The sequence below is a fragment of the Pelophylax lessonae genome, assembly GCF_965119305.1.
Source record: "Pelophylax lessonae genome assembly, chromosome: 2".
Classification (NCBI taxonomy): Eukaryota; Metazoa; Chordata; class Amphibia; order Anura; family Ranidae; genus Pelophylax; species Pelophylax lessonae.
The window spans coordinates 411,745,532-411,769,285 of record NC_138769.1 but is presented as its reverse complement, the minus strand read 5'-3'; the positions used below and the strand labels follow the sequence as shown (position 1 = coordinate 411,769,285).

Sequence of the window (23,754 nt, the reverse complement as noted above, 5' to 3'; positions counted from 1 at the left end):
CTTGATGGTGCTCAAGGCTAGCTTCTGCTCAACCCCTTTTTGTAAAAAAGCCAATATTCGAGTCACCGAATAGGTACGTGGAGGAAATCCTAAAGATTCGCACCACGCAATATAAGTCTTCCATGTGTGATAATAGACCTTGCTGGAAGTCGCTTTCCTTGCTTTAATAAGGGTAGGAATGACTGAAGCTGACAACCCTCTGTCCTTCAGTACTTGGGTCTCAATGGCCAGGCCATTAAAGCCAGCGACTGTAAAGCACAATGGTAAATTGGTCCTTGAGACCACAGACATTCCCTGAGACGAAGTTCCCACGGAACGTCTGCGACTAGCATGTCCAAGTCGGCCAGGCCGGCTTGACGAGGCCAGCCTAGAATTTCTAGGACCACTGGCGCTGACTGGATCTGAACCAGGCGTCCCTAGAACTATCTGGCCCCGACCATCCGAGAAAGTCTGGTCGTTTTCTGTTCCCACACATTTATCAGATACCTGATTCCTATCAGGAAGGGTGATCTTTTCTGGTTGAACCTCAGGGACCGAAGTCACCCGACTAGAGGCTTCTTGGTCTGTCTGGTCAACCAGATCCGATTCCTGTGGAGAATAGAGACTAATCTTAGGAAAAGGTAAAGGAAAAGATCTATTCAGGGAACGGTGACTACCGCTCCCTGTAGTACTTAAATGTTGGAAGGGAAGAATCGCACCGGTAGTGGTAGTCGATGCTCGATCTATTATCCTGAATACCGGTGAAAACGTCCCCCCACCCTCAACCCGGGTGGGGGCGCACCTTCAGGCTGTGTAATCCTTTGCTTCGTGTTTGGCTGAGTCGGTCCTCTGTTTGACCGACCAGCCTTTCTTGAACCCTCCTGGAGGAGTCTTGCCTTTCCCGCTTGTTCCAGCCGGGCGTACGTACCCTTTATGGGCGGTAAAGAAAGGTCCTCGCTTATTGCGAGGTCCCTTAGCTTTAGCAGCCTGTGGCAAAAAAGTGCTCTTGCCCCCAGTGGCATCCTTAATGATTTCATCTAGGGTGGCCCCAAATAGACGATTCCCCTGAAAGGGGAGATTCGTCAAGGTCTTTTTGGAACCTAGGTCAGCTGACCAGCATTTTAACCACAGCACACGTCTGAGGATTACCGCTGACATAGATGCATGCCCTAATAGGGGAGTAGCATCCAAGGCTGCATCACAGATAAACTGTAGCCCTTGTATAATCTGTTCCATCAAATCAGATGTTTCCTGGGGAATATCTTTTCCCCTTAGGTCTTGGCGTACCAATCTTGCCCATTCCGTAAGTGTCTGGGAAACTAGACCAATAACAATTACTGGTCTAAATGCTGACCCTATCAGAGAGAAGATAGTGCGGGACTCTGCTTCCATCTTCCGATCTACCGGATCCTTAAAGGACGAAGTGTCCTCCACTGGGATAACCGTGGCTTTATTCAGCCTGGAAATAGGTGGATCCACTACTGGTGGTACCGTCCATTTCTTAATGAAAGATTCCTCAAATGGATAGCGTCTAGCAATACGCTTGGAAATAGTAAAGGTACGTTTAGAATGCTCCCATTCTCCTTTAATCTTATTACCAAAACACTTGGGTACAGGAAAAACCTTCACCGTTTTGATGGGCTTGTTAGTACCAAAAGGAATCTCTGTATCAGTTGCTTCTGCCGGTAAAACTTCAAGTTTTAAGGTTTCCTGCACTGCCACAACTAGTGCGTCCACCAATGCTTCTTCCTGAATTATAGCGGGAGAAGAAACGTCCTCCTCACTGTCTGAGGGAGCTTTACCTGAGGTAACAGCCCTTGCAGAGGGACCTGCAACTGCAGTAACCATCTCTGAATCTGAGTCAGAGGTGTCAGATAATATAGGGGTAGGCGGGGGTCGCTTCCTTGACCCTCGTCCCTGACAGGCCGCCTCCACCCGAGCCACCATAGACTCCAAAATTGCTGTAAATGCCTCTACACTCTGTGCACTGGCGGGTCCCGTGGCCCCCTCGAGGGAAACAGGTGGGGGAATTTGTGTGGCAGGGTCCATGATTATTCCAGTAACTTCCCGGATGATATAATTCAAAAATAAAAAACTTTTTTTTTTTTTTTTTTCACAGACCCCCAGCGCCACAAAAAACCCCCTAGTGTTACCTGCTAGGGATCCCTATCGATCGAGAGAGAGAGAGATAGACCCCCAGGCTCACCACTTGATGCTCAGAGTTTAACTGCAACAGGTTACAGCGCTGTCTTGACAAACAGGAAGTCTTTTGGCTGGCTGCCCAGGAAGAAAGGAGGCGGCTCCGCCCCTCTGCACGCCTTCCGGCGCCTCCCCTAGCTCCACGAGGTGTTTGGATCACCTCAAACATGGCCGCCCCCATGCTGGAGACACGAGGCTACGCCAAAATGGCGGCTCGTGCAATCCAGCAAAAAAAAATGGCGGCGGCCTGTAGCGAATAGCGGTGTGCTACAGGGCACACAACACTATCTCTGCATGGGGATTTTTTGGCGTGGTTGGCGGTACCGGCCCTGGCGGACCTCATGGCCTTCGGAAGGCCTGCTATAGCTGGAGATTTGACTAGGAAGGCAGTCTACATGTCCGTGGCTTCTGACTGGTAGGTACCTTATTCTTATCACAGTAGATTCCCAGACTGCCACTGATTACAATCTTTTAAACATGTATACAATTAGATTGTTAGCTCCCAAACCAAGCCTCCTGGCTTTTTGCACATAAAATCACACTCAAAGTAGGGGGATCTGTGCCATGTTATAGGATAGAGGGGGACTCTATCTTACCATACAGAGAGGGGCCCGCGTTCACCACAAGACCCGTCAGGGGGAAAAGGGGGAACATACTACTCACCATACCGGAACCAGGCGGGCACCAACTCCTGACAGTACCCCTCTCCACCGGGGCGGGAGGGCTGTCGACCAATACGGACGCCGTGACTCATGGTCTTTGGCGTTTCAGCGAGACGTTTAACTCGCGGGGTCAGTCCCTTAATGGGACTTTGTCGCGGCCGACCCAGCGCGGAGCTATGGCCTGCACGCGCTCGTAGGCTGAACTGGGGTGACCACCGGATCTCAACATCCAGCCCGTCGCCCAGTTCAGCTTTCTTGCTTGAAGATCTCACAGGAACACTGGAGAAAAAAGCTGTCTAAAAAATCTTTTTAAGAAAAAAATCTTGCCCGGACCGAAGATCCCAGCAAGGTATCTAGGTCCTTACTCCTAACTAGACAGAAAATAACTGCCCTGTAGCACACCGCTATTCGCTACAGGCCGCCGCCATTTTTTTTTGCTGGATTGCACGAGCCGCCATTTTGGCGTAGCCTCGTGTCTCCAGCATGGGGGCGGCCATGTTTGAGGTGATCCAAACACCTCGTGGAGCTAGGGGAGGCGCCGGAAGGCGTGCAGAGGGGCGGAGCCGCCTCCTTTCTTCCTGGGCAGCCAGCCAAAAGACTTCCTGTTTGCTGAGGCAGAGAGAGAGAGGATATACCCTCTGGGACTGCCCCTAGGGTGTGGCCAGAGCTTTTTAATTTCCTGTCTAGTCCTGCTCCTGTGGAGGCAACATAACCCGAAGGTGCTGTATCACCGAGGACTACGTCTGTCAATGAGCGATAGAGAAAAACCATTTAGACTAGTCTATAGTGGTGTGTGGCCATTCTGTTTAATGACTACAGTGTTTGTGGTGGCAAACCATGGCGAGCACCCACATAAGCGGCTGTACAAGGCTGACAGCGTTTCACATGGAGCAGTCTTTGCCTTCATATTGGCTCGCAGGCAAGTCTGCCTACTGCAGTGTTCCGCTGCTGGAACACAAATTAATTTTCTGCCAAAATGTAAAACAAACTGGTAGAAAACACCTATAGAACGCAGGAGAGAAGGCACTTAAAGTTACACTAAAGGATATCCTTATTTTCAAAAAATAACCAAAACATATCCACTACTTAATAGCCATGTATTTTGTTTTTCATTAATTTCTTACTGTGTTTTTCTTCCTCCTTTTAACACCCTCCTTAAGCTCCTGAACCTCTCTTTTTTCCCCTCATTTCAGTTTATTTGGACCAAGCAGTGCAAGTTAGTTGCAGCCATGTGCACTGCTCTATGCAAACTACACATCTCATAGACCATATTTCATAGCCCTTAGTCCATCTTTGAAACAAGTAAGAGAGGCTGGCTAGGTTCCTACATAGAGAGGGACCATGGGGAACAAATGTAGCAACCCTCTAACAGGAAGTCAGATCACAGCAGCAAAAAAGGAATTTGAAGATTTAGAGGAGGCTGCGAACAATAGAAGGTACTTTGAGTTAGTAATACATGCTTTAATAGAACACTTTTTTTTAACCAGAATTTAGGGTCACTTAAACTACTGTTTCTGTTGCCTGCAAAAGCTTTGTTGTTTTTTTCTTTAATATAAATTTTTCTAATCTATATATAGAAAATAAAATGATGAAGAGAATAGATGTTGACCATGTGTTATAGCAGTAAATATGATAATATTAAAAGATAATATTAAAGTGATGTTAGAAATCTCAGCTCCCATCGTTATTTTATTTTGTCAACTGTCCAAAAGGAGGACAGAAAAAAAAGCACAAACAAACATCAAATACAATTTATTTAAACCTTTCAATGTAGACAGAGAAGGCAAGTGAATATACGAACATGTTTTTTGTGCACTCTAATGAGCAGAGTGGGTAACCCAGGCAGCTGTATCTGCTGTTCTCTTTAGCCACAAACAAACTTTTAAGACTTCCCTGTGAACAAAAGACAAGCCTTACACTAGGAAATGAATAACCAGAAACCGGTTTTACCACCTACCATAACAGTATAATTTGCCAAAAAGGGGAGTTACGCAATAAATGCAGGTGGTATAGATAAGAAAAATGGCAATAAATGACAAAAATGGGATTTCTGACTTACCGTAAAATCCATTTCTCTGATATTCATTGACGGACACAGCTTCAGATCTTTATAACCGTTGGGTTATACTGCCCCCTACAGGAGTAGGACACTAGGCAGAAAAAAAGTCTGGCTATGCCCAGGGGGTATAATCCCTCTCTCTGCTATAGGCACTCAGTTTAGTTACAAGCAGTGTCAGAAGAATTACAACTCCACAGAGGGATGGGTGCTGTGTTCGTCAATGATCATCAGAGAAATGGATTTTACGGTAAGTCAGAAATCCGATTTTCTCTTTTGTTCATTGATGGAAAAAGCAGTCCCAAAGCAGTGTTAAACATGAGGGGTAGGAACAGCAAAAAAATTGCCAAGGCTAACACAGTAGCCAACCAGGCAACAGGAGCTCAACCAAAACTGCAGCCCACCTGGAAAAAAAGAAATACACCCTCAAAGAGGATCAGGTCCTCTCAACAGAAGCCTGCAAAACCTTGCGGCCAAAAGAAGCATCTGCAGATGCCAATACATCCACTTTATAAAAGTTTGTGAAAGTGTGCACCGACGACCAGGTGGCCACATTGTAAAACTGCGTCACCGACGCCTTAAGACGGAAGGCCCAGGAGGCACTAAGCGCCCTAGTAGAGTGCGCCTTAACAGGGAAAGGAGGAACCTGACCCTTGATGGAATAGGCCTGAATCACTGTCTGTCTGATGCAACTGGAAATGGTCGCAGCAACCCTTTACAAGGCCTATCCGTGAGCACAAATAGTGAGAGTCTGCCTTTCTGAAAGACTCCGTAGTTGCCAGGTACACCCTAATTGCCTGGACCACATCCAAGGCATGAAAGTCAATTTCCTTTGGATGTGTAGGCCTGGGACACCGGGAAGGCAACACAATGTCTTCATTCAAATGAAAATCAGAGACAACCTGAGGAAGAAACAACAGATAAGGGCGAAGAACCACCTTATCTCCGTGAATCACCAGGTTTGGTGAACGACAGGATAACGCAGCCAGTTCAGACACCCTACGCATCTTCAAGTTCTCACGCACAGATACAATCAGTGCTTTCACCAGTGCCTTTTCGTGCACGGGTCCAGACGTGGAGGAATCATCCCTAACTATCAGAGGATTTCAGGAGTGTGGTTGTAAACCCAGCAGGGTGACAGACGTCCACGGCGGCCGAATCAGATTCAGGATCTCATGAGACAGATGAGGCGGGGGGCACTTTTAGCTAGCCTGTTGCCCGAAGACCACCTCCACCTGGGACACAGAAGGACTCCAGGACTGCCGTCAGTGCATCGATGGATGGTTGGGACCAGGAGGGTTTTGCAGCCGCAGAGAGGGGATTAGGTGGGAAGATGTGCTCCAAAGACTCCATGAGTCACAAGGGGGACCCTACAAAAAAAGGTGTAAAATACTGTAGGGGACAACCCCCACCGTGCTGGCAGCACCACCTGGTCGCCAGGCACAAGCAGCAAGCGATCCTCAGCAGAGAGGGAGAGAACCCCACCAGACTTTCCACCCAGCAAAAACAGGCACCTGCAGCCATCAGGATAATCAGCACTGCGCGCGGTGATCGGGAAGTAAAAGGATCCAGGAGGCAGCACCAGGGGATGAGGGGCCCATACTGCCGAAATCACCGCCCACAGGGCTCCACTGTCATGGCCGCCATTTTTTTCCAATGACAAACCACCACAAAATAGCCACCGGACTACACAAATATGGCAGCACCACGAGGCTTAAAGGGACCCAGGGGGTAACCCAGGCCTCAAGAACAGACCCAGGCAGGATGGGGGCCTTGGCAGAAGCCCCCACCATGTACAACCCCCTCCCCAGCACAGTCGCTTGTCTGGTCACCGCCCCCTCCACATCGCTAACATAGCGCCCTGCCCCCACCCCAGGAGGTGGATCAGACCACCCAAACAGCCCCAGCATATGTGGAGGGGGAGGGGGGTAGGACGGAGGTCAGATTACAAGGGGGAGTGCCTGAGGAGGAGGGGGGTCCAACCATTCCAAGGAAGGGCCCACGTCCACACCAAAACCCTCCAGGGGGAGACAGCTACTCACCATGCCAGGAACCAGGCGGGCACCGCTCCAGACAGAACTCCTCTCTATCGAAATAGGGGGCTGTAGGCCAGGAGAAACGCTGCGACTCAGGCCGAGACCCGGTCATATGCGTCCTCGCGAGGCGTTTAACTCGCAGGCCAGCACACGTCCAGTGGGACTATGTCACGGCTGACCTAGCGCGGAGCTGAGGTCTGTGTGCGCTCGCTGGCCAGACTGGGGTGACCACTGGATGTAGATTATCCAGCTCGTCGCCCAGTCTGGCAGTTGATTGTAGATCTCACAGGAAAGATCCCGGCAAGGAACAAGGTCCTTACTCCAGACTAAGCAGAAAAAAACTGAGTACCTATAGCAGAGAGAGGGAGTATACCCCTGTAACAACACATGGGCGTAGCCAGACTTTTTTTCTGCCTAGTGTCCCACTCCTGTAGTAGCCCAATGGTTATGAAGATCTGAAGCTGTGCCCGTCAATGAACGAAAGAGACATTTGTGTTTTCCATTTTGCAACCTAGTTAATAGCTTAATGTAACTATGCAACTATGAAACTAATAAAAACATAGAATACATGGATTACCAAACTTTGTGTTAAATATCTCCTCGACTTCTTTCCTTAGTTTAGTAATTCTGATATTCCAGTCTTCTTTAGCTAGGAAAGCAAGACAAAAAGTGTGTTCATAGCAATTTTTAGAAATATACAATTATTATAGTTATTGGGAAAGGGACAACCAGGATGGGAAAAGAGCACAATTATTAGAGTTATTGGGAAAGGGACAACCAGGATGGGAAAAGAGCACTCTGATCTCTCTACTTATACAATAATATACAAGCATTGACACATTTACCTCCCACATTTCCTCGATTTGGTTCTGTATGAGATTGCGTAAGCAGCTCTGGCCTATATAAGGAAAGTGTGAAAATCACCAAAAAGAAGTGGAAATAGCAACACAAAATCATTTCAACATTAAAGCATTCTGAATGAAATGTTTAATTACTCTACTATTACACCAATCAAAGGGTTTGCTTCGTTGCTTCAAAGACAACAAAATCATAGTATGTCACAATGAACAATTTAAACACCAACAATCCCATTTGATGCATTGATCAAGAAATGCTTTCAAACACACAGACCAGCTTTTAAGATTAAATGGCTCGCATCTCAGATAGTCTGTCAGAGAATTCTGCATCTTTAGATTAGTACTACCAATAAAGCAAAAATGTGAATAAAATTCAGAAAAGAATATGTATCGCCCCTATCAAATATGCATCTGGTGCATTTTAGGATTCCATTCCTCTCAGCAATCTCTCTAGGCATAGCATCCAATATTTTAGAGAAAAAATAATGACCCCAAGTCCAGAATTATTCTTGAACAAAGGAGAATTAAGAAGACTTACCTTTTACAAAGTTCTCTCAGCATTCCACCACATTTATTATTGTGGATGTCCATCATCAGTACAACTCATTATTCTAGAAGAATTTTCTGTCTTTGAGAAAAAAGCTGGAAGCGAAGCCACCAGAGTGTCTCATGGGCAATAGAATGAAAATCATCTTTTAGGGCTGGCTCATACCAGATGCAGTCCAATGTGTTTTTAATTTTTATCTGAAATGCATGTGCAGTGTTTTCCATGCATTCCAAAGGCCCTAGTTCACACTAGTGCAGTGTGTTCCAGTGCAGTCAACAAAACGAAGTATAACATGATTCATTTTTTCTGTATGGAACGCATCTGCGATGTAGCGAAATGTTAAAAAAAAATGCACCAGAATGCACATGTCCTGAATTGAGATGAAGAAAAACAAAGGAGGGCGAGAAAAACGCACCAGAACACATCAAAAACCATGCATGCAGAAAACTCATTTGGAATAGAGAAACTGTGGTGGGGACTGGCCCTTACAGGAATGGACTTCCAATTTTAAGAGGTTTGGAACTGGCTGTAGGGGATAGTTTCACTACTGGGGCCATCACTCCCAAGCATACAGCTTTGATGGAACAAAAGTAGCTCAATATTTTTTCTCTGCCGCAATCCCCATTGTTCTCTACAAGTAGACAAGCCCCTTGCTAATGCTTTGATGTAACTAATTCACAGGAACAGGACCATAAGCTAAAAGGGTTAGGTCCCCACTAAAGCTGGCCATTAATGAGGCAATCAAGTGATTTTCCTTCCTGCAAATCGCATAATCTATGGCCTGCCTAAAAAAGCTGGGGGAAGTGAGGACCTTGAACAACAACTCCTTAGAGAGAACTGGTTTACCACCTTGTGTCTTCATGTTAAAATGACTAACTTTTCCAAAATATTTGGGATACCAAAAAATTTATTGAGTCCTGAACCATCATTTGTACACCAAGCGTCTAAGATAACGCTATACGATAAAAAAAAATTTCTGAACCAATGTGTGCTCCTTCAGTTTTTTCTGATACCAAATGAAGTAGTTGATTTTTATTAGCCAACAAAAAGGGTTAGAAACACTGATGCCAATTTATTTCCAGAAAACAGGAAGAGAGCCACATACTTTTTAATAGTAAATTTTATCCGGTTAGCAGCTTGAATGATCTTCTCCAGTCTTGGAATTCCATACCAGGAAGGACTTCTGAAAGGTATGTTTTCTGGCAATCCCTCTACATACATATCTGTTGGATTAGCCTCAAACTTCTGATATGGTACGGGCATGATCTCAGTTTTTCCTAACGCTTCAGCTACAAATAGAAGAAAACAGAACTGATGCATAACAATTCAAAATTATTAAAGAAATAAAAACTCCTAGAATATCAAGTCATAGTAATAATAAAAACAGAACTGAAAATTAAATAACGTTTTTAAGAGCTTGTGTTAGGCTAGCCATATTATGTGATTTTGCTGGTCTCATTGGTTAGGGAATGTAAAATTCAGCAACAATTATTGTCATATGCACCTTAGATGCTATACTACTAATACAGTATCTCAATATAATGATATAAGCATCAATATAAAACCTGTGCCCATGCTAGAAGCACTGATATGAACTAGCTGATGAAAAGCAGTGGCTGCATCCACAATATTTTGGAAAGTGGCTGTTTTTTTCCTGGACCTTCTTTCACTGACAGTTACTCAGGATTCCCTTTTTAAACCACTCAGAATGGGTGAGTGACCAGCAAAGAGGGATTAAGCTCAAGTGGCCAGATAACCTTTAGTCTCCATTCACACCTGAGCGTATCGATTAACTGATTTTTTTTTTAAGCTTTTTAAAATCATTTTAGAAATGTATCACAAGCATTTTACAGCTTTGGGCGTTTTTGTTTTTACCAATAGAAAGCACTAGGGGGAGGAGAGAGAGAGAGTAAATTAGGGGTGGAGAGCTGCTATTTGAGCAGAAAGAGATCGTACAATGCTCAAGTCAGGTCTTTTTATTGAAGTCTATGGGGCCAAAAATGCTTGTAATCTGCAAAAAATAAGATCATGTACTTTTTCTGACCTTCAGGCGGTCAGAACCTTTATGAAGAAATAGATATAAGGCTCTTTCACACGGCCGTTCAGTTTTTTGGCTCCGCTCCGGGCCTTTTTTTTTTTTTTTTTTTTTCACGGAGCGGATGACACTTGTGTCATCCGCTCTGTATGTCCGCATATCATCCCATCCGTTTGCGGATGATATACGGACATAATGTAAGTCTATGGGCATTGCAGATGTCAGCGGATGACACCGCTGACATCCGATTTTGCTTCCTTACCGTTTGTTTAACGGAGGAAAAATAGGGTTCTGTTCCGTTCCAAAAAACGGAACAGAACTGAAAGGAAGAAAATCAGATGGTCATCCGCTGACATCCGCAATCCCATAGACATTAGTATGTCCGTAAATCATCCGCAAAAAAATAGGATGATTTGCGGACATACGGAGCGCCTGTGTGAAAGGGCCCATAGTCTCATCTTTAATTTTGGAATCAAGGATTTTTCTTCTTTAAGATTTAAAAAGCCCCAGAGTTAGAAAGTTAAATTAAGGTCACAACTGGCCATACATGCACAGAATTTTGGCCCAAACTGGTCGTTTTCAGAAAGATCGTTCAACATTCATGCCGCAATTTAACCCAACTTTACTGACGATTTCGACCATGGGCCCGGCTAATGTCGATGAATCTGAAGTGAAAACTTTTACTGTTTCAACTAAAGTGTATACGTGTAGGTTATAATGGAAACGTAAAGCATATTCGGTCTTAAATGTTTTTATTGTTATCGAATGATCACTATAAACGTAGAAACGATCATATAAAACGAAATTATTCTCTCAGTTAGTGGACAATTCGCTTTTGAACTGCGAATAATCGTTCAGTCTGCAAACAGCCGAAATTCTGTGTGTGTATGGCCAGCATAACTCGAAGGCATTTTGTGTTCCTTACTTGAATTGCAAACAAAGGTTTTACAGAACTGAATAAAATAGCAAAGGGTCGCATTAGTTGAGCCTAGAAAAAACTGTTTTTATTATTTCCAAATAAGACTGGTGTAATATAAGCCTTGAAATAAGAAAACACCAGCTAACCTTTCAAAGCAAAAATACAGTGTCCAAACAGAATGTAAAGATAACCCCTGGTATATGTTTACAACACTAAATCCCAGTTCACACTGGGGCGATGCGGGAAACCCTGCGAATCAGTGCCGGTTTCTGCATCGCACCAGAATCACACAATGGTTGACACTGAAATCTACAAATCGCTGGGTGTGTCAATCTAAAGTTAATGACACCCCCAGATCACAGTGCGAACTGTGAAATGGTGCAGGAATCGGATTGCAAAGCTTGAAAACCTGTCTAATATTTTTTTCAGCTGAAAGACAGAAGAAAAAAGTTGTATACGTATATATCGCCTGAATGCGAAGGGAAAAGAGACCTACATTAATCAAGACCTCATTCAAAATATGTGGACACTGTACCACATATCTAATATAATAGCATGTTTATCGGTTTGCAACCTCTATAGTTTATAATATGCCAAGATGGAACTATGGAGTTTATTGGAATATTGATGAGAGTATACTAATAAGAACCTTACCGTTTCCTTATACATAAGATTAAATGATAATGTGACTATGACCTAAGATATCATATCACCCAAAATGAGTTTAATAACAATCTTATTGTCTGCTGGTATAGGGATAATCCCAAAATATATTGATAATGTTGAATTAATAATCTTATTAGAATTATCACATATGTTTAAGTAGTTTATAATTATTATGTTTATATATATATACATACACACACACACACACACACACACATTTTCTTTCGTTTATGTGTATAAAGGATGTTGATAGTCTCAGTATATGGGAAATACACCTCTCCATAATGAATATGAACATGTTGTTGAATATTGCTGCAACAGAAATGTGTGCTCATTAATTGGCAGTTACCCTAGATCTCCTAAACATTACATATACTGTATGTATGTATGCAAGTATGTATGCAAGTATCAATCACCAATAGTATTGGGACACCTGCCTTTACACGCACATCAACTTTAATGGCATCCCAGTCTTAGGCTGGCCATACACTATACAATTTTCTTATTCAATTTCCTTTAGATTTACCTTAAACTATGTAGTGCAAGGGCCTGCCTGACTGCATACAAATTGAAAGTGTTTAGGTTTGACCCTATATTACATGGTTTTGGTAAATCTAAAGGAAAGTTGAACAAGAAAATTGTATAGTGTATGGCCAGCCTTAGTCCTTAGGGTTCAATATAGAGCTGGCCCACAGTTTGAAGCTATAACAAATCATTTGGTGGAGGGGTGTTTATGGTGTGGGGTTGTTTTTCAGGGGTTGGACTTGGCCCCTTAGTTCCAGTGAAGGGAACTCTTAAGGCGTCAGCATACCAAGACATTTTGGACACTTTCATGCTTCCAACTTTGTGGGAACAGTTTAGGGATGGCCCGTTCCTGTTACAACATGACTGCACACCAGTGCACAAACAAGATCCATTAAGACATGGATGAGGGAGTTTAGGGTGGAGGAACTTGACTGGCCTGCACAGAGTCCTGGCCTCAACCCGATAGAACACCTTTGGGATGAATTTGGACGAAATAAGTGCCCGACCTCACAAATGCGCTTCTGGAAGAATGGTCAAACATTTCCATAAAGACACTCCTAAACCTTGTAGACAGCCTTCTCAGATGAGTTAAAGCTGTTATAGCTACAAAGGGTGGGTCAACGCAATATTGAACCCTACAGACTAAGACTGGGATGCCATTAAACGTCTTATGTATGTAAGGGCTGGTGTCCCAATACTTTTGGTAATATAGTGTATATCAGAAATATCACATGGCCCCGTTCGTTATTATGAGAAAGCAAACATTCCTACACCAGATTCTTTTACAAGATTTTAGAACAGACATTCCTTGTCCTAGATTGACACCTAGTGATCAAATACAGCCATGCAAAAGCAAACACAAATTTAGGGATTAACATAATTAACCAATAAAATAGAAGTTTCCACCTTCTGGACAAGGCTTAGAAAAGTTTTTATGAGCTTACTGTTTAGAACTAAATATAGGAAAAGTGTGGAAATCCATTAACACACACCCATCCGACCACAACATCAGGACATCAACAAAGACATCCATCCATACAGATCCGTCCATCCAATCTACACCCACCCTCACGCCTCAACATCTGACACATCAGGGACACCGAGACACTATTTTGGAAACTCTGGTAATGACCACTGTAAGCCAGCAGCCATTTTTAAAGGTTAACTATAATTCATTGACATTTTGTTGATTCATGGTTTAACTTGATAGCCTTTTGATACATCTTTGTTATACCAAAATTGCACTTCCCCCGACCTTATAACCATTTCGATTTTTCTATCATTTTATTTTTGTTTTTCCTTTTTTTATTATTATTCTGTTTTTGCACCAAAGTGGCATACCATTTTACATAATTTAACACTTTTTTCTTCTGCAGGGGAGTAACTGTTTGATTCCATAAGACTCAGACTATTGTCTAAAAACGAGTTACATATGGTTTAGTCCACAGAGAGAATTTAATTATTTAGTTTTATTCAATACAGAGTGATATACATATATTATTGATTGTTATGTATATGATTTTATATATTTTTTTTAGATATGTTGTGTTTATGTCCATCCACTAATCTAACTATTTATTGTGAATATTTGACTTTGTGAATAAATATTATTTATTTCCATATATCCAGTCTATAGTCACATCAACTGGTTAGGTATGAATGGGGCCATAAACGTGTACTTACCCCCCCCCCCCCCCCAAACTACCTGCCCCTTCCCCAAATGCATATACCTGTATCCTGCACCTGTCCAGAAATAAATCACACAATAAAAGCTGAACTCAGATCAATTGAAGCAAAAAAGGCATTAAATGAGAAATGTACTATTTGCAAATGTCAGCTGCTGCACATATGTAGGATAAAACATAACATAAGATATTAAAAGGAGGTGCAGCCCCAGGGGTCCCGGGACCAGGACGTGTGACGTTATCGCGCTCGGGACGCAGCGGCCATCTTTTTGGTTATAAACCGGAGATTTCATTTGCGCTGACGCTGCTCTGCAAGATGTCCTCCTTTGGGGATCTATAAATTTGGAGGTACCATCTAATCCATGAGAGTGTTATCTGGGATTAAGGAGACCGGATGAGCCTGATGTGAGAAATGGGAACATGCTCGGATGACATCGGCCGGATGGTAAGAGGCAGTGTGGTTGGTGGTGGTGTCACTCACTTGCCCGATCAGCTGATCTCTGCCTAAGGACTTCTGGACTGATTGGACATGCCTTTAGCGCTGCACCTCCATTTAATGGTCTTAAAGTAACCCTGTAATGAACCCCAGTCAAACGAAATGCATTCTAACAGCCAAAATGTTCAGATCTCCAAATATAACATACTAACAATTTTGAAACAAAGGGGGGATTTATTAAAAGAGGGCGAGCCAAGTATCTAAAATCATGTTGTTTCCACACAGCTTAGAAAATGAAACCTAAAGGTGATTAGGGGATTAGCTGTGATTTAATTAAGACTAAGTGATTCTCACAGGAAAAAGAGAGAAAATCTAATTTGAAAAGGAAAAAATTGCCAGAACCAAGATCCCAGCAAGGAACTAGATCCTTACTCCTGACTAGGCAGGAAAAAACTGAGTGCCTATAGCTGAGAGTGGGATTATACCCCCTGGGACTGCCTATAGGCGTAGTCAAGCTTTTTTTCTGCCTCGTGTAGGGGCAGTACAATCCAATGGTTAAGAAGCTCAGGAGCGGTGTCCGTCAATGAACGAAAGAGAAATCCTATTTTCTTTTTTGGAGAAGCCACAGGAAGCCCTAAGCCTTTGGAATGTTCAAAAGCAGTCCAATTGTGGAATGGGCAAAAAAAGAACACAATTGAAAACGGGCCTAAGTAAACAGCAAAAAAGGAGGAACCCAATTCCTTATACAGTACCAGAAGTCTAAAAAATTATGAACAGCCTAGAAATGGTGAAACAAGAGACCGGCCTTTCCAGAGTTTATCTAGAATGACAAAAAGGGAATGAGTCTTTCCTAAAGAAACAGTGGCAGAGAAGTAGATTTGTACAGCCTGAACCACATCCAGAAAATGGAGGGAATTTATTTTAGATGAACCAGAGCCATACAAAAGGGATGGAGGAACAATGTCCAAGTTAAGGTGAGCGGTACAGACAAAGTTAGACAAGAAGGAAGTCGTAGGCCTTACCACCACCACCATGGGGGTTGGGGGAGGTAAAAGTCACATGGGAGACAGGTGCACAAAAAAAAGGTATTAATAAAAGACAGAGTCCAACAGTCCCTAAAACAAAGAGCAGAAATGAGAAATGCTGGTTCAGACCCAACTGAAGAGGATTTATCTTATGGCGAAATATCTGGGGTGAAAGCCACTAGGATCAAGTCAAGAAAGCCCTTCATATCCGATGATAGACCTTGTGGGATGTGGACTTCCAAGCTTTGAGCATTATAGGAATCACAGACTCAGAGATGCCCTATCCCTTAGAAGCTAGGTTCAACAGTCATGCAAATAAAACCAGCGATCATGAAGTTGTCAAAATCAACATGGAAGAAGTCTCAGAGGAGGAAAAGCATAGATCGGGGATAACAGATACCATAGAGCATCCACTGCTTCCAGATACAAATCTGTCCAGTTCAGTGTTATACCTGGAAGCCAAAATCTGGCATCCCCACCACCCAAGACATTGGTACTGAAACACCTATAGGTGTGGCAACCACTCTCTCGGGTCCAGATGCTGCAGGCTGAGGAAATTTGCCTGCCAACTGCCTACTGTTCTGCATCTCCAAACTAAGCATTGAAAGTGTGATCTCTATACCTGATCCAGTTGTGGAAAGATAGCGGTAACTTATAGTCTTAGATAGTGACCTGATCCAAATTACATCCTGCAGATCGTAGAGAGCTTGTCTACGATCGCTAGTGTGTCTTGTTCCAGCAGAATGCAGTACTTCAAGTATTCAAGTACTGTATTCTAGCTTCGGATGGTCCTACAACAGGTTGGTTCAAGGGTAAAGGGAGAACCAATTGGCTAAAGTGTCAAGATGTTTACAGGCAGTAGAGATTCCTCTGATGACAAAATTTCCCTGCACTGAAAAGGTGCCCAGTCCTCCAGAGTCAGATTTTTTTTAACCACCAACCCATGACTTTGTCCTTGACGTCTACTGAATTGGCCCGCCAAGACGCAGGACAAATTTTTCAGCAGAATATTGTGTTGCAGATGTCTGGAGGAAAATTGGGCAAAAGTAAAACATCTCAAATGAGGCTACCATCAACCTAAAGACTCCTATGCAAAAGTGAGGAGCTTTACTGGGACTTGTTCTGGATTGAAAAGTTTGAACCAGGGAGCCTTTTCCTACCACAGGTAACATCCTTGCTAAGAGCGGTTCAAAGAGGTGCTGTTCACTGAAGGGGACGCAAATCAAATTTTTGTTTCAAAACAGTTTTGCAGTCCAGGACTTTAGACAAATTGCCCTATGCTTATGCACCAATAGGAGACTCATGTGAGCAACAAGAAAGGAGGCTTTCAGTAAGCCATCACGGCTGAAATTCAATTCCACACCTGCTGCACAACAGGCAGCAACATGGCTGTTGCTGGATCCCTTTTAACAGATTCCCCCAAGTCAGACATTGTCAGACACAGTAAAATCACAGCCATTCAGGTGCAAGACGGGACTTATCAGTGAAAACAGTTCAGTTGGGTCTTTAAAATGGAACTAAACTCATTGATTTAACCGTTTCCCAAAACAGTGTCAAAGCATGCTGTGAATGATCCACAGGGGGGAGCGAAAATCAGATGTAAAGGGCTTGAAAGCACATGTATGGCCTCTGTAATCCAAATAAATGGGATCTTTGAGCCATAAAGTCTTGCATGACCTTAGTAAAAACCTCAGAGAGCAGAGGACCCAGCTACCCCCAACGGGGTCAAGGAGGACTACAAAGATGGGAGAGACTAACAGTAGAGGAAACATGACTCCAGGCTGTAGACGCTGGCGCCATCACTAGGCACTTTGCAAGCATTCCCCAACCCATTATCAGAAAGTGGGCTGGGGGCACCCAGTACAATGGGACTGTTCCCCCTGTGTCTAGAATCATTTTGCATCAGCAATGCAGTTAAGGAACATCCAGGCTCAGGGAGATCTTAAGTACTCATGAAACAAGGACAGTTGGTAGCAGGCAGTGAAGGTCAGTGAAGTGACAGCATGGGATATTCCACCTAGAAAATGACGCCAGACCTTTGTCCCACGGCATTTACATCTTCCACAGCAAAGCCAGCGTAAAATGGGAATGGCACCCAACAACCAATGAAAATGAGGGAGCTCCAGGTGCCAAGCCTGACCTATCTACTAAGCAAGTCTTCAGAAATAGGGCAAGTGCAGAGGCAATGCTTTGGATCTGGAAAGCGCTCCATAGCTAACTTAACCAGGACTAAGTCTGGAAAGTAATCCACATAGAACCCAGTGCTCAAAGGTCACTTTAAGACTAGTCCTGCAATGTACTGTCCATCAGGGCTCACTTGCAATACAGTTCAGAAGCCAGGCCAAAGACAACTTAGATAGCTAATTGCAGATTGGAGGAGGAAAATCCCCAGCAGTGGTGTAGAAAAGATAATAGAAGAAAAAATTTAGGTAGTCTTTAAAATAGCAGAGCTGAAGAAAAGGCATCCATCCTCCTTGGACACTAGCAACAAAACGGAGGTATGCTTATACCCTGGGCTGGCCTACAGCTTTTTGTGTCCAATCCTTCCATAGGCAGCATGAATGAAGACTTCTTGTGTAGATGAGAAGGAAAAATCTAACACCCTTGGAAGTGCTTTTGGAAGTGTTTTATGAATGCTTTCATGAATTTAAGTATAATTGGGTTTTATTTTTATTTTTTTAACTGGTACACAATAAAATGTGAAAATAAATCTTGAAAAGTAGGACCAGACAACAAACAAAAGGGTTTGTTATACTTCAAGTAATGAAATAAATGCCTTAAATAAAAGCAATGATTTAAAATAATTACTCTTACCAAACTTTTTACTGAACAGCTGGTCAACAATTTTCCTTAGTTTTGTTATTCTTGTATACCACTCTTCTTTCACTAATGTGCAAATGAAAAACAAGAACATTCACAGTTTTACAGTTTTTGTAAATAACTCATACATGTAGTTAAGGCTGCATTCACATGTCAGCGTATGATCGCGGGCGGAACCGCTGCGGTTCCGCCCGCGATTCGGAGATTAATTGCAAATCGCGGGACGCCTAGCGTTGCCCGTTGATTTGCAATAGCCCCCCAAACGCCGAGCGATGTTGCCGCGATTTACGCCCGCCGAATCGCGGCAACATCGCGCAAACAAAATCGCGGGACGCAATACGCTCCAAAAAAGTACAAGAGCTTCTTTGGAGCGTATTGCGTCCCGCGATTTTGTTTTCCGCGATGTTGCCGCGATTCGGCGGGCGTAAATCGCGGCAACATCGCTCGGCGTTTGGGGGGCTATTGCAAATCAACAGGCAACGCTAGGCGTCCCGCGATTTGCAATAAATCTCCGAATCGCGGGCGGAACCGCGGCGGTTCTGCCCGCGATCATACGCTGACATGTGAATGCAGCCTAAAAGAGAAGTGCAGGAATAAAAAAAAAAAAAAATAATAAATCATACATTCATACTCAATCCGGTGCTGCAGCAATTAAACACCACTGATCACTCAGTTCTTGTGTCCACTCTAGCACAAAGCAGTGAGGGGGGAGGAGTGGCTTGGTTCATGTGCTCAGCGTTGGATCCTGTTATTGTGGAGATCCCTGTGAAGCCTGAACCGGCTCTGTGATATCAGCGGACAATAGATTTTAGCCTGCTGTCAGCTAAATCAGGGTCACAAGAGTTCAGAACTATGTACATTCCTGTGACCCACATAAGTAGGGCCAAAAGAGCTTTAGCCATACTTATCCTTTAAATCACTGATCAATAGAACAGTCCCGGTGGAGAATTTCCATTCAAATCAGCCCTTGCAGCCAAATGGCTGCAGCACTGATCAGTGTATTTTGATAGCAGGGGAGTCCTGCTGTTGGAATACAATAGCACAGGGAGGATTCCCACATCCACATCAAATTTGTGGATGGGAGAATCGGGTCAGTTTTGTTAGTTCAACCCACTAACAAAAAAAAAAAAAAAAAAAAAAAAAACTGACCCATGTATGACCAGCTTAACAGAACTTCAATGACAGCAGAAGACAAAAAAAAATCTGGAGATTTGGAGAAGGCGGAGAGCAACAGAAAGTCAATTTTTGAGTTAGGAGTACATACTTGAACCTGTATATTTTCTTCAAACCAGAGTTTAGTCAATTTATATGTAGCAACCTATCAGGATTTAAGTATCCAATCTAAAAACCAAAACTAGAGATTTTCTGATTGATTGTTCCTTAAAGAGGAGCTCCAGCCACCCCACCAAAAAATGTAAATTCAGCAGCTAAAAATACTGTAGCTGCTGACTTTTAATATTAGGACACTTACCTGCCCAGGGATCCCACGATGTCAGCACCCCAGCCGATTTTTCAGTCAGCTCTCGGGTCCTGCCACCGCCATTCCTTGTAAGGGACACCGGTAGTGAAGCCTTACGGCTTCACAGCTGGTTCCCTACTGCGCATGCATGAAGCGCACTGCACTTTGTGAATGGCCTGGGGGGGGGGGGGGATGGAGGAGGGCCAAACTTTCAGGGTACCTCGCTGCAATCACCCGGAAGTGGGGACAGGTACCTGTCAAAAACAGATGTGAAAAACAAAATGTGGCACCGTAGGGGGGGGGGGGAGCAAAAAAGCAGAGCTTCCCCTTTTGGGTGGAGCTCCTCTAAGAATTAACACTCTTTACTGAATAGGGTGTAAAAGAGTGGTCTCCATTGATATGGAAATTAGCATCAAAATGGGTTATTTACCTCCTGTGTTTAACTTGTCAACTGCCATGGCTTCTTTTGTAGTGTTCAGAAGTTCAGGTCTAAAAAGAAATTGAAGAAGGCTTCAATGAGAATTCTAGATTTCAGTAGATTTCAAAAGAACACAATTTTAGAATTTTGAGCAAGACCAAAATCATATCACTTGTTTGTCTCTTGCCCAGCAGTACAGGGTATAAGTGTAAAGTCTAACTGACCACATTTAAAAAAAAAAAAAAAAAAAAAAAATTATAATCGTCAAAGCTGCTCTTCTTGCTAGTATCCAAGGGGAGGCAACTTTGATTGGTTTATTGTGGCTGAATTTAAAGCTTAACCTTCTACTCTGTGGCATAAATAGAGATTGTAGAAGAAGTAAAACTAGGGCAGCATTCCCAAAAAATATATTAAATACTACAATGCTAAAAATTGTATTTTTTCTACATTTTACCTGTAAAATCCACTCCTTGGGAGTACATCACGGGACACAGAGCAGCCATAATAATTACTATCTGGGTTATACTACGCCACCTATAGGTGAATGGACACTGGCAACTAAAAAGACAAGACCTCTATAAAACCCCTCCCATACAGGAAGTACCTCAGTTTTTTAGCATGCAATAAACTTCCTAGACAAGAGGGGACAAACGCAGAATCCTCTTGGGCCCTAACATCCACCTGATAAAATCTAGTGAATGAATGTACTGAAGACCAAGTAGCGGCCCTGCAAATCTGAGCCACAGAATCTTGATGGCAAACTGCCCATAACACACCTACTCTTCTGGTAGAGTGTGCCTTACCCGAAAGGGTGGGGCCTTCCCCTTTAAACCATATGCCTGGATAATAACCTGGCGAATCCATTGGGAGATTGTTGACCTAGATGCTACCTGCCCTTTTCTGGGCCCTTCTGGTAGCACAAAAAGAATCGGTCTTCCGAATCTGAGCTGACATTTTCAAATAGTCTCTGAATGCACGTACTACATCGAGAGAATGTAACAACTTTTCCTCTGTTTGAGAATTTGGAAAGAAGGAAGGCAGTGTGATGTCTTGATTGGCTGCAAATTCCTTGGTGCACACATTCGTGCAGGGGGTTTGCCATCTGGCTCCTCCGGTGAGATCCCTGGTACCTCCGTGGGATCTCAATTTGGTATTGCCTTTTGGTGGCTATTACTTCTGCGCGTATCGTGTCGGAGTTGGCTGCGTTGTCCTGTCGGTCACCTTACCTAGTGATTCACAGGGACAAAGTGGTTTTACGACCCTGTCAGGCTTCCTTTCTAAGGTCGTCTTGGTGTTTCATTTAAATGAGGATATTGAGCAAAAACCCTGGGTGTGGACGCAGAATCACCCTATCTTGGTGTAAGATCAAAAATGGCTCCTTACAAGAAAGAGACGTTAATTCGGACACAGGCTGATGTTACAGCGACCAAAAAGACTAACTTTCTTGTCAGAAGAACCAAAGGACTATGCCAAATGGGCTCAAAGGGTTGTTTCTGCAGGACCGCCAGAACTAAACTTAAATCCCAAGGATACAAAGATGGCCTAACTGGCGGAAGCATATGAAGCACCCCTTGTATAAAGGCTCGAATCAAGGAATGCAAAGCAATCGGTCTTTGAAAGAAGATCGATAAGAATGAAATTTGACCCTTAATTGTGCCTAAGGCCAGCTTAATTTCTACCCGTTTGCAAAAAAGCTAGAATTCTCCCAATGATATTTACGGGGATGCCACTTCCTGGCCTCACACCAGGAAATGTAAGACTCCCAGACTCTGTAATAACTGGTTTCTAGAGACTGGTTTCCTAGCATTTATCATTGTAGAGACTGCAGGACCAGATATACCCTGCTCCCTCAAAATCTTGGCTTCAATAGCCAAACCGTCAAATTTAGACTGTAAAGCAGGGTGGAATATCAGACTCTGAGAAAGCAGGTCCGGGCATAGTGGGAGGACCCATGGCCTTCCCACTGACAACCTTACAATTTACACGTACCAAGTCCTCCTGGGCCAAGCTGGAGCCACCAGGATTACTGGCTTCCCTTCTTCCTGAATCCTGCACAGCCATGAAAACAGCTGGACCGGGGAAAAGGCATTAGATCAAGAAGAACTGATCCCAGGGAGTCACCAAGGCATCCACTCCGACTGCGAGCAGATCCCTGGTCCTGGACACAAATCTGTATAACATGTTGTTGAACCTGGATGCAAACAGATCTACGTCCGAAACCCCCCAACATTGACAAATCAATGCAAAGATCTTGGGATGTAGGGACCAGTTACCTGGAAACCTCTGCTGTCCGCCTGCCAGTTCTCTATTCCCAGGATATAAAATACCGACAGGCATGGTACAAATTTCTCCGCCCAGGATAGGGTGTGACCCACCTCCTTCTGGGCTGACTGTCTCTTGGTGCCCCCCTGAAGGTTGATGTAGGCCACAGCCATTGCATTGTCCGATTGGACCCTGATGGGGCAACCCTGTAGTCTGGTAGTCCAGAACCTTAGAGCCAAACAAACTGCTCAAATTTCCAGGCTATTGATGGGCAAGCTCCTTTCTAACCAGGACCATTTCCACTGGACAGTGGCTTCCTCCAGAAATGCTCCCCAGCCAGAGAGACTGGCATCTGTGGTCACCACCTTCCAGGCCACTGGTAGAAAGGACCTCCCTATCTCCAAATTCCTGGTTACCAACTCAGACTCTGACCCACCCTTGGTGACAGCGACATGTGACAATCTAGGGCAACACAATATCCTCATTTAAATGAAACCCCAAGACAACCTTAGGAAGGAACGCCTGACAGGGTCGTAAAACCACTTTGTCCCTGTGAATCACTAGGTAAGGTGACCGACAGGACAACGCAGCCAACTCCGACACGATACGCGCAGAAGTAATAGCCACCAAAAGGCAATACCAAATTGAGATCCCACGGAGGTACCAGGGATCTCACCAGAGGAGCCAGATGGCGAACGCCCTGCACTAATGTGTGCACCAAGGAATTTGCAGCCAACAGCCTTTGAAAAAATGTGGCCAAGGCGGAAATCTGGCCCTTGATGGTGCCCAGAGCCAATCGTTGATCTATACCAAGTTGTAGAGACTCCAGCAGACGAGACAAAGAAAAAGAACAGAGTGAAAGTCCCCCGAGACTCACACCAAGTAATGAATGCCCTCCAAACTCGATGATAAACCTTCCTGGAAGTAGATTTCCTAGCTTTCAACAGCGTAGGAATCACAGACCCACAGCCCTCTGTCCTTCAGCACCTGGCTTTTAATAGTCATGATGTTCAAGCAAGTGACCGTAAAGCAGGATGGAAAAATCGGTCCTTGAGACAGAAGATTCTCTCTGAGAGGAAGTTTCCAAAGAGCGTCGGCTACCAGCCTTACCAAGCCTGCGTACCAAGACCAGCGAGGCCATTCTGGTGCCACCAGAATGACTAGAATC

General features: G+C 44.0%; 1 protein-coding gene across 2 annotated transcripts in view; it reads right to left on the bottom strand.

Moving 5' to 3' along the window:
- The window catches only part of GTF2I (general transcription factor IIi), a 132,671-nt gene that overhangs the window by 46,931 nt on the left and 61,986 nt on the right, over nt 1-23,754 (bottom strand). For both annotated transcript variants that reach the window (XM_082245209.1, XM_082245210.1), the window contains 5 exons: nt 20,337-20,395; nt 18,442-18,513; nt 9,442-9,625; nt 7,778-7,830; nt 7,510-7,581 (listed from right to left, as the gene is read on the bottom strand). In XM_082245209.1, the coding sequence (XP_082101335.1) occupies nt 7,510-7,581; nt 7,778-7,830; nt 9,442-9,625; nt 18,442-18,513; nt 20,337-20,395 (440 nt within the window). The remainder of the gene's footprint in view (nt 1-7,509; nt 7,582-7,777; nt 7,831-9,441; nt 9,626-18,441; nt 18,514-20,336; nt 20,396-23,754) is intronic.